Source organism: Amia ocellicauda, chromosome 11, assembly GCF_036373705.1.
Source record: "Amia ocellicauda isolate fAmiCal2 chromosome 11, fAmiCal2.hap1, whole genome shotgun sequence".
Classification (NCBI taxonomy): domain Eukaryota; kingdom Metazoa; phylum Chordata; class Actinopteri; order Amiiformes; family Amiidae; genus Amia; species Amia ocellicauda.
This window is the reverse complement of record NC_089860.1, coordinates 37017771-37028419: the sequence shown is the minus strand read 5'-3', so window position 1 is coordinate 37028419 and position 10649 is coordinate 37017771. Positions and strand designations below refer to the sequence as shown.

The 10649-nt window shown below is 46.2% G+C and overlaps 2 protein-coding genes across 3 annotated transcripts in view; both read left to right on the top strand.

The window, feature by feature from the left end:
* The first annotated feature begins 385 nt into the window (after positions 1–385).
* Positions 386–5583, top strand: LOC136762759 (uncharacterized). Its single transcript, XM_066716318.1, has 3 exons — positions 386–541; positions 2930–2991; positions 3727–5583. Exons 1-3 carry the CDS (start codon positions 451–453, stop codon positions 4003–4005), a joined length of 432 nt encoding a protein of 143 aa, XP_066572415.1. The 5' UTR covers positions 386–450; the 3' UTR covers positions 4006–5583.
* A 1041-nt stretch (positions 5584–6624) lies between these two features.
* inpp5b (inositol polyphosphate-5-phosphatase B) overlaps positions 6625–10649 on the top strand; it is a 31897-nt gene continuing 27872 nt past the window's right edge. The window contains exons 1-5 of one of the 2 annotated variants that reach the window (XM_066717750.1): positions 6625–7035; positions 7746–7816; positions 7940–8037; positions 8368–8397; positions 8820–8930. In XM_066717750.1, the coding sequence (XP_066573847.1) occupies positions 6979–7035; positions 7746–7816; positions 7940–8037; positions 8368–8397; positions 8820–8930 (367 nt within the window). In that variant the 5' untranslated portion in view covers positions 6625–6978. The remainder of the gene's footprint in view (positions 7036–7745; positions 7817–7939; positions 8038–8367; positions 8398–8819; positions 8931–10649) is intronic. The other variant, XM_066717749.1, reaches the window with a different exon arrangement.

The following is a 10649-nucleotide window of genomic DNA, read 5'->3' as shown; positions in this document are numbered from 1 at the left end:
TGAGAAAACAACAACCATATAATCAGTCAAATATCTGCCAATGGGATTAAACAAATCCTTAATTTGCAAAACACAGCACCATTTCATTTTCAGTTCATTTAAGCAAAGTAATCTCACTTTAAGAACCTCAATGCATCAGCTGTTCAGCTATTTTGGGTGTGTGTTCCAGAAAGATTATGAAAATATAAGAGACTCACCTACCCAGTCCTTTCAAATAAGATCGTACATCTAGGAACGATATTTGTATTTTCTTATTTCAGGTTTCCAGTTAGATGAACAATTGTATTACCTTCACAAGCCCAGTTATTAGCCTGAAATCGTACAGATAGACACGCTACGATCAGCATTGTTTCACACTGAAGAGCTTCTGTCTTGCAGCTGAGCCGGCTGAGCGACGGGAACTACAGCTTCAGCTGCAGCAGCTTTTGTAACAGCACATACGGCCGATGCATGAATGCCACAGAGACCTCCTGCATGGTGGAGTGCTGCAACACCACGGCCTGCCTCAATGCCACGCTGAAGAGCCTCAACACCAGCGCAGGTAACGCAGCCCACCTCCCTTCAGTCTAACAGAGCCCGACCGAGATGAACAACATAGAGCTAGCTGACAAACACAAAGGCAGAACATCTCAGTGCTCAATGACCGCAGGTAAGAACACGGTGGATACGAAACAGAGAAAGGAAGATCACTGGGTTGATGCACGGAGAGAAGTACACAAAAAATGTAAAGAGAGAAAATGTTGTATAGCGCATACAAAAGGGATGGAGACAAAACAAAATACAAAGAATATGTTGAGCTGCAAAAAGATGTTAAGAAAGGGATCAGGAAAGCAAAGAGGGAAATGGAAAGAAACCTAGCTCTATGAGCTAAAACTAATGCAAAGAGCTTTTTTCAATACTACAACAGCAAGAGGTCAATAAAGCAGGAAGTGAAACAGATAAAGGGCAAAAACTGAAGAATCTTGGAAAATGAACAAGATGTGGCAAATGTTCTAAATGAGTATTTCACAGAGGTTTTTACAAAAGAAAAGACAGATCACATGCCACAGGTTAACAATCAGTCCAGGCAAATCCTAAGAGAGATCAGGATAAATGAGGAGGAGGTACTAAAGGGACTAGCAGAATTAAAACCCACAAATCAGCTGGGCCAGATGGGATATTTCCAACAGTACTTAAAGAAATGAGGGAAATTATTTATAGGCCACTAAGTCAATTATTCCAAATGACACTTAGAACAGGGGATGTGCCAACTGACTGGAAGACAGCAAATGTCATACCAATCCACAAGAAAGGGGACAAAACTGAGCCAGGAAATTACAGACCAATCAGTCTCACCTGCATCACCTGTAAAATGTTGGACAAAATGATTAGACAGAAAATAGAGGAGCATCTCAATGAAACCATATTCTTGGAGATAGTCAACATGGGTTTAGACGAGGTAGATCATGTCTTACTAATTTATTGGAGTTTGTTGAACATGCGACTGCGGCTGTAGATCATGTGAAAGCATATGATATGATATACTTAGATTTCCAAAAAGCTTTTGATAAGGTTCCACACCAAAGACTGATCCTCAGATTGGAAGCTGTAGGCATTCAGGGTAATGTAAGTAGATGGATTATGAACTGGTTGATGTTTAGGAAGCAGAGGGTGTCGATTAGAGGAGTCGCTTCTAACTGGAGTGAGGTTGTTCGTGGAGTTCCACAGGGATCAGTACTAGGGCGTTTGCTTTTTATAATCTGTATTAATGATCTGGACTCTGGGATAGTTAGCAAACTTGTCAAATTTGCAGATGATACTAAAATAGGTGGCTCAGCAGATACAATCTCGGCAGCACAGGCTATTCAAAGGGACTTAGATAATATTCAGTTGTGGGCCGACACCTGACAGATGAAATTCAATGTGGACAAGTGCAAGGTAATACATGCAAGTAACAAAAATGTCCACTATAATTACACTATGGGAGGAATAGAACTAGATGAAGTAACACATGAGAAAGACCTAGGAGTCTATGTGGACTCCTCACTTTCAGTAATAAAAAAGGCAAACACAATGCTAGGGTATATTGTCAAAAGTGTAGAATTGAGAACAAGGGCAGTGATGTTCAGACTGTTCAATAAGACCATAAGAAAGTGTCCAATGGAGAGGAGCCCATTCGCCCCATCGTGCTCGTTTGGTGTCCATTAATAACTAAGTGATCCAAGGATCCTATCCAGTCTGTTTTTGAATGTTCCCAAATTGTCTCTTCAGACACATCGCTGGGGAGTTTGTTCAGATTGTGACGCCTCTCTGTGTGAAGAAGTGTCTCCTGTTTTCTGTCTTGAATGCCTTGAAGCCCAATTTCCATTTGTGTCCCCGGGTGCGTGTGTCCCTGCTGATCTGGAAAAGCTCCTCTGGTTTGATGTGGCCGATACCTTTCATGATTTTGAAGACTTGGATCAAGTCCCCACGTAGTCTCCTCTGTTCCAGGGTGAAAAGGTTCAGTTCCTCAGTCTCTCAGTAGGACTTTCCCTTCAGACCTGGAATAAGTCTGGTTGCTCTCCTCTGAACTGCCTCTAGAGCAGCGATATCTTTCTTGAAGTGTGGAGCCCAGAACTGTCCACAGTATCCAGATGAGCTCTATCTCATCGATAGGATCCTTGGAGCACAATGGGGCGGATGGCCTCCTCTCGATTGGACACTTTCTTATGTTCTTATGTTTAATTATTATACCGCCCAGTCTAGGACAGGGATAATACAAAAAATGGCTGCCAGGATGTGAAGTTGACATTGTAAAAGCGGTTGGCATAGCGAGAGACAACTAGACGCAGGTAGAAAACTGTAAAGCTGAGAGAGAGATGCATAGATAAATGTGTCTCCAGTAAATTCTCAGTCTTTACAATGCTTTATTGTAAACGTAACCCCACCTTCTTGTTCTTTGATCTCTCAGGGACAACAATGGCCCCATCAGCTACCACCACCGCTCAATCCTCTGCCACCACGGCTGCCAATGTAAGTAGTCATTCTTGTTGTTGTTCTTTATCTTTGTTGTACTTTATCCTTTTCCCACCAGATTTTCATGGTGTTTACAACTCCTAGAAACCCATAGAGAACTGTGACTCAAGTCTACTTGGATCATCTTCTACCTGACCGGTTGACTGTCACCATCTGGGCACTCTTTTAACAGATCAAAGAGGACCAATCACAGCTCCAGGAGACTAGTGCCATCTGAACCCCATTCAGATATGGTCTGGTGTCCCTTTCCAGTGCGGTTGTGGTCTCATTCTTTGTTCCTCTCCTTGTTTTTATTTTCTGGGGGGGCAAACTCATAATCTGATGCAGGACCAAGCAAGATTTGTAATTGCCTGTTCTGCCCTTTTCACTTCCCAGGGAAAGAAGTGCGCGACACTGACGTGTAAAGGAGACGGATGTTATAAAACCGCAACGTCGACTACAGCCGTGTGTGCCTCGGGCTACGACTACTGTGAGGTACGTTGTGCTTCTTCTCCCCAAGATGAGAACGAAAGGCAGGCGCTTTAGAGACGGCTTCAGCTGTGGCGGTGCTGTGGAGAAGCAGCCGGGGCAGGTCGTGTAGAGAGATGATCAGGCACTGTTGTGTTAAACTCTCACAGCCGCACCATCACTGGCTCCACAGCTGGACGATATCTGTCCCCAGGACGTTACAGATCATGGGGACGGATGACGAATTCAAGCTCTCCTGTCGTCTCTTTACCCCCCCACCCGCAGCTGAAGAAGGTGGTCTCCGGCTCCGAGATGACCTGGACGGCCAGCTGCAGCAACTCGTGTCTGAAGAGCGGCCTGGTGACCTGCAGCTCCACGGCAGTGGACTGCATGCAGGAATGCTGCAACGCCACCAGCACCGCCTCCTGCCTCAAGCTCAACGGCAGCGTCAACATGCCGAGCAGCGCGGGCCCCGCCACCGTCCCGTCGCTGATGGCCCTCCTGACCGCCGCCCTGCTGGTCTGGGTCTTCAACGGCCAGCCGTGGTCCCCTCTCCGCCAGTAGAGCGAGACGCGCTCCGTCCCGCAGCGCCAGTGTCTCCGCCGTAGCTTGCCGGGCTTTGTCTCCCCCCGTCTGTCTTTGTGGTAACGAGGAGAGCGACTCCAGGGTTACGATTGAACGCATGTCATGTAGTTTAGCCTGAGCTGCTTACAGAGAGTAGGGCCGAGATAGAGACCGCCGTCCACAGCCTCCGTAGCATTGACTTGCACAACCCTCATGACACAGATCAGTCGCAGAGCTGCCTGATCGCACCGCACGTGTAGGGAGGAGACCGACGCTGTCTGTACAACGCTCAGTGCGTCTGAGCTACGGCAGCACCACACGCCTCCTTCATGAGCTGTAGCATTTCTAAGGTACACAACCTCCCGCTTCAAACCATCAGCTTTCATATATATATATATATGTGTGTGTGAGAGAGAGAGAGAGAGCGAGGGGGGGGGGCGTGTGTGTGTGTGAGAGAGAGCGAGAGCGAGAGAGAGGGAGAGGTGTGTGTGTGTGTTTGTATGGTATCTCTAAGCCTTTTATGCCTTTGTAAATGTATTAGTTCAAGCTTGAAGGTCAGAACCCAATCATGTGTGATGCTAGGGTTTAATCACCATCAAGATAGCATGATGTGCTGGCTCTCAGCCCTGCTCCACTCCTGGGACCCCCGCCCTGGTGGTTTCCATTCCAAACGAGCTCTCAATCACTTAAATGAACTGTAATTGAAGTAATTTGTTTCATTTGACTTTTTAAATCATGTAGCTTATAAAAAGTTGGATATTTCAAGTTCCATCTCCAGTTTCATACTTAACATGAACTCTACAACTGTTTACCATCATTTCAGATCTCCGATTAGGCAAATGATTAGTTAAATGAGGGTTTAAGTAAGTCATTGAGAGCTCCGCTAGAACAAAATAGCAGGACCGGGGTCACGGGACCAGGACTGACGGCCAGAGGCATAACGGCAGGCGGATATATACGCTGCTGTCACTATTCTTATATTGTTTTTAAGCCCAGCTATTAATACAACACAGAGCAGGGCACACACACAAGGTCACTGAGGAAGACAAAGTCAAATAGAAAGGGCCCGTTTCGCTGCTGTTGGTAATTACCCATCTAGCACATTTACAGCAGGATGGGTGTGTACAGAACACAGGGCAATCTGAGGTGTAACAGTCTGTGCTGCTTCTCCTATATTGTGTATGACATGGAATGGGAACACAAATCCAAAATAAAGAGCAATAGTAAGATCTTGAAATTAAATGAATTTGACTTGTTTAATGCGGTCAGTTGTGCCATCAGTCAATCAGGTTCACATCTGTACATCATCTTTAAAACAGCAACAGAGTCGTACGAATGTGCATTTATATTGAAACCCTACCACTGTTCTCCAACCCTGGAATACACCAAGACAGGAATGATTCTAGATCATGTTTGTGTGTGTGTACTATATCATACAAATTATAGCAATAAAAACATGACTTATGCCTTCTGCAGGTGAAAAGTACTTTTATTTTTGCAATATAATTGTATGTTGTTTTAATGTCCTGTAATGTTACTTGCAAAAAGATTATTCCATAATAAACAATTCAAAAGTGATGTTTGTCGCTTCTGTCGATTGAACAAACTCTACAAACTGTGACTCGACTTCAGTGGAATAGAGGTTTCAAATGGAATGCAAGAAGCATGTTCAGAAATAACATTTTAAAATCTGTCAGTTACTTCAAAACGGAAATGATAACAATCTTTAACAGAAAAATAAATCTGAATAGACGTCTCCTCCATGTCGAATGAGTCAACCTGACCGTGTTGACACAATGCAACACGTGCTGAGACGGGTCCAGTCTGCAGCAGCTCGGCAGTGTTGTCTCCTCTTCCTCTCGCAGCACAAACCTGCTCTTTGTAATCATTATTAAAGTAGCACAGCTGCCGAATCATAGAGCGCGGACTGGACATCACTCGCGCTGTCTGTGTCTCGATACAGGCCTGAGCTCTGTCCAGGGCCATCCTAGCCACAGGAGACTTGTCGTTATTCCCCAGCAGGAAGTCCAGCTCATGTCCCAGTGATGAAGCCCGGCTGCTCGGGAGCCCCGAGTGGACTTTCACCGACTACATTTTCAGAATAACATGTTCAATTGAATCTGTACAATAAATCCAAATTATTGCAAATCAGAAAAGTAAGGAAAGAATGTAGGTGTGCACTTTATGTTTTGGGTATGAACTGTAGTAATCTGGTAACTGTCAATGTATTATGATTGCTGCTGGTGATGAAAATGACAAACAACAACATAATCATGATGATGAAGATGATGAGGCAGTGACGAGAATCCTCAACCACATCCACACTCTTCATCACCTGTAGACACACACGGGACGTTGGAGGGACTTCAGTGGCCAGTGTTGCGTGTTCAGCACAGTAAGGCCACTACACAGCAAAAAGGACAGACGTCATGGCATCTGCTCTGAGAAACTGTGTATTGTTGTTATAGTAGGAGCAGTAGTGTTACAGTGTATGATTTATAACGTATATGTAACAACTATTACATGCACGAAGGAGTCTGAGACACTGAAATAAAAAAGATATGTTTCACAGCTGTTTCTGGCCGATGGCAGCGCTGTTGTGACGGTCCAGGAGCAGCGGAGCGGATGGGGGGCACGTTTCTTCGACTTTCTTTCTCTCGTCAGACCTCAGGCTGTTGTCCCTGCTCTCTCCGTTTGACCTGTGAAAGCGGATGCGCAGAGACACCCCGCCTGACCGCCGCTGCGCAGCCGCTGCTCTGTCAGGGGTTCCCCACTGCGGCGCCGTGACGTCAGAGCAGCGCAGTCCGTGCGTGCAGCTGTGCAACATCTGGACTGCAGAATACATCGCCCAGTAACGCGAAACTTCATGACCCACTGAAGTTATCGGCGCCACGGCGGGGATTTCAGGCGTCATTTGGGAAGCGCAGCCCGTTTTCTCTCCACACTGTCGTGCTTAGAGACCTTCCTGTGAAAATGGACCAGTCGGTGGCGATCCAGGAGACCCTGGCAGAGGAGGAGCAGTGCATCATAGTATCCTACTTCTGTGTTGGCAGCGCTGTCCGCAGACGCAGGGCGCTGATCCGGGTCCGGCAGGGCGGGGTGGTGCTGGGCACTGCCCGTGTGTCGTGGGTCGTGAGGAGGCCCGGGCCTGGGCTGAGCTCCCTCGCTGTGGAGAAACATTGGCTGCTTGCTTATCCTCTCTAATAGCTGCAGACCTCGCAAAGCAAAAGTAAAGACACGTCTCTGCGTTTTGCCCGGCGACAGTTTTGCTATTTGAGTTCCAAAGTTCATGTTGACGTGTTTAATGCACTCAGCGCATGCTCAGTGCGCTCCGTGCTCAAGTGCCAACATGAGTGCAAGGTGAAGCGGAGGCCCATGTGAGGGCGCTGTGGGACGGGTTACCCTCAGTCACACCGTACCAGCGCAATAACAGCGCAATTACTGGATACATGGTCTGACAGAGAGAGATAGTTAAAGATGCATCAATAAAATGAGCTTTATTTATTAGACACATTATTGAGAGAGGGAGAGGGAGAAGAATAAGGAGAAGGAGGGAGATTAAAGCATTCAAAACAAAGTGGCCCAAGTTGTAGTTTTATACAAATATTGTGAAGGCACAATTCTTACATTTCCTCCATTTGTTTGCATTCATAGAGCCAGTATTTTAACACATACATATCAAGCAGGTTTTGTTGTGAGTGTTGCCCTTAACTGAAGCAATTATAAAACATGCCGTCCAGTGTTGTCTTGTTGTGGACAGCGGCACAGAGAGCCGACTCCTCGGGCTGGTGGGACATGGGGACGAACATGCGTAAGTCCCTCTTGGTCTCTGGTGAAGCTCTACAGGTGACAGAGGCAAACTGACCAAAACAGGCACCAACCATAATTGGATGAAGCTCGTAGTGTAGCTTTCCTGTCCTTTCTTTCTCTGCAGGCTGTTCATCTACACTCACAGACGAATGGCCATTACTGGAGATGATATCACAATAGATGAAGTCATCCCCATCGATGGAGACTTTGCTGTTGAGGAAGGTACGTTGCTTTTCATTCATTTTGAGGTCCTCTGTATGGTGGCTCCATGGAGCGTCTCCCACCCAGTGTGCCGAGGTCTGTGGGAGCCAGTGAAAGTGTGGACCGTACAGAATCGTTTCCCTTCATTTCCCGCTCTGTTACAGAGTGTGTGTAACATTAGTTGAGATCATGCTATGGAAAAGACTGAGGACTGTGTCTCACGTGATCATGCCAGCAGGGCGTATGCAAAGTGAGCCCCGTGCAGTGTGTTTCTTGAAGCTGAACTGAGGCTTTTAGGTGGAGGACTCATCGCCCCACCAGCGCTGACTGTCTGTGTTCCTCCTCTTGCAGTTTCCTCTGTGAATGAGCTCGCCGTCGTTGGTGAGTCCTGGCACTGCCGTTTCATCGCTCTGTTCAAGACACCTGTTGACTTCCACCAACCAGGAAGTACTCAAACCAAATGACAAGATCTCAAGATATATCAGTAGATAATTCACTTCCATCCAGTGTCGCTAACAGGTGTTACAAATTAGATTTAGGTTTTCACATAAGACCTTTCACTATCCAGTTATATAGTTGTTGTTGTTGTTGTTGTTTACTGGAGCAATAGCCACGCTCAAGGGTGCAGTTCCACACCTGCAATTTGACCACACCGCTCCACACTCCGGAGTGCAGTTCCCGAAAACACTCCCCTATCTATCCACTTTCTCACCGACCAGTTTTTTGTTTCTGGGTGAAAGCAGCTGTGTTGGAGGCAGGTGGGGACTAATGGGGCGTCTGACTGGCGTCTGTGTTTCCCGCAGGCTCGGACTCCACCGTGACGATCTCTGTGCAGGGGCTGGTGCTGGAGTTGCGGCTGCATTTCGGCTCCAACAGTCGCATGTTTTTGCATGAAGTCAACAAAGCCTGTCAAGGTAGGCGACCATTTTCATATCCTGTTTTTTAAACACTGCAGCTCTGAGATCCATATGCAAAAATAATGTTGGCGCAGTGTGTGCAGATGTTTTGTGGCAGGACAGACCCGTCCATGTCTTCAGTATGGGAATGCAGTGCCTATAGGACGTATTCCCCACCCTTGGATTTCTCCACAGTCTGCTGTGGTACAATCTGAAATGTTGATGCATTTAAATGTTATGTATTAACTTTGATTCTCACAATCTACTCCACACTTTCAATGTGTGAAAAAATGGGGAAGTGAGAAATCAAATCTATTTAAAAAAATCCCTGAAAAGTCTTCATTAGAGAAGTATTAGAAGTATTCACCCCTTTGCTGTGAAACTCCTAAATAAGCTTGATTGCCTTCACACAATACATTGACTGGAGGCCATCTGTGTGCAATAAAAGTGATTGACCTGATTTCAGATTAAACACAGCTGTCTCTGTAAGGTCCCACAGTTGGGTAGTGTGTTCAAAACAAAGACACCACCATGAAGACCAAGGAGCGTTCAAAACAACTCCAGGATAAAGTTCTGGAAAGGCGCAGTTTAGGTGAGGGGTTTAAAAAGAGGTATACAAAGATTTCAGTGGCATTCAATATCTCTTGGAGCACAGTCAAGTCAATCACTAAGAAGCGGAAGGCTTACGGCACCACCCAGGATCTGCTGAGAGCAGCGGTCCTCCCACACTGGGCAGCCGGGTCAGAAGAGCATTGGACAGAGAAGATACCAAGAGGCCAGTGACACTCTGAGAGACCTGCAGCCATCCATGACTGAGATGGGGAAACTGTCTAAAACAGCTCAGGTACTCCATAGATCTGCCCTGTATATGGGACTGGGAAATTTGTCAGGGTAAAGGGCAAAGTGGATAGAGCAAAACACAGCCAAATCCATGAGGAAAACCTGCTTCAGTCTGCAATAGACCTCAGACTGGGTCAGAGATTCACCAGCAGGATGATGACCCCAAGCACACAGCCAAAGCGACACTGGAGGGGCTTAAAAACAAGACTGTGAACGTCCTGGAGGGGCCCAGCCAAAGCCCGGACTCGAATCTGATTGAGAATCTGTGGCAAGACTTGAAGATCGCTGTCCACCAACGATGCCCTTCCAACGTGACAGAGCTTGGACAGTTTTGCCAAGAAGAGTGGGTGAATATTGCACAATCCAGGTGTGCAAAGCTGGTAGAGACTGACCCCAAAGGTCTCACAGCTGTAATTGCAGCCAAAGGTGGATCTACCAAGTATTGACTCGGGGGGTGAATACTTTTCTAGCCAAGACATTTCAGTTTTCTGTTGTTGTTTCACAATAATAGTTCTCTGGCCTCTTCAAAGTGTTGAGCAGGTTAAAATAGATGCAGCACAATGTCAGGTTGTAACACAACACAATGCGAAAAAGTCCAAAGAGGAATGAGCTGAATACTCCCTATAGCTAGTCCTTCAGCTAACTGCCTAACATGTGAGTGGATAGAAAACAATCTCAGTATTACAGTCTTGAATAACTTGATTTTAAAAACAATTTGTGTCTCTCAAAGTCCATGGTTTCTGGAGTTTCCATTTTGTGGTATAAATACAAAAACAACAGACACACATTTTCATACGTCCATTTCCCACCAGTCTTCATCAATAACAGTCTCTCATATGATACTGAGAAAGGAAGCAGCCGTCCAGATAGGAACAGAATTCAGCAGCTGTCCGTTGC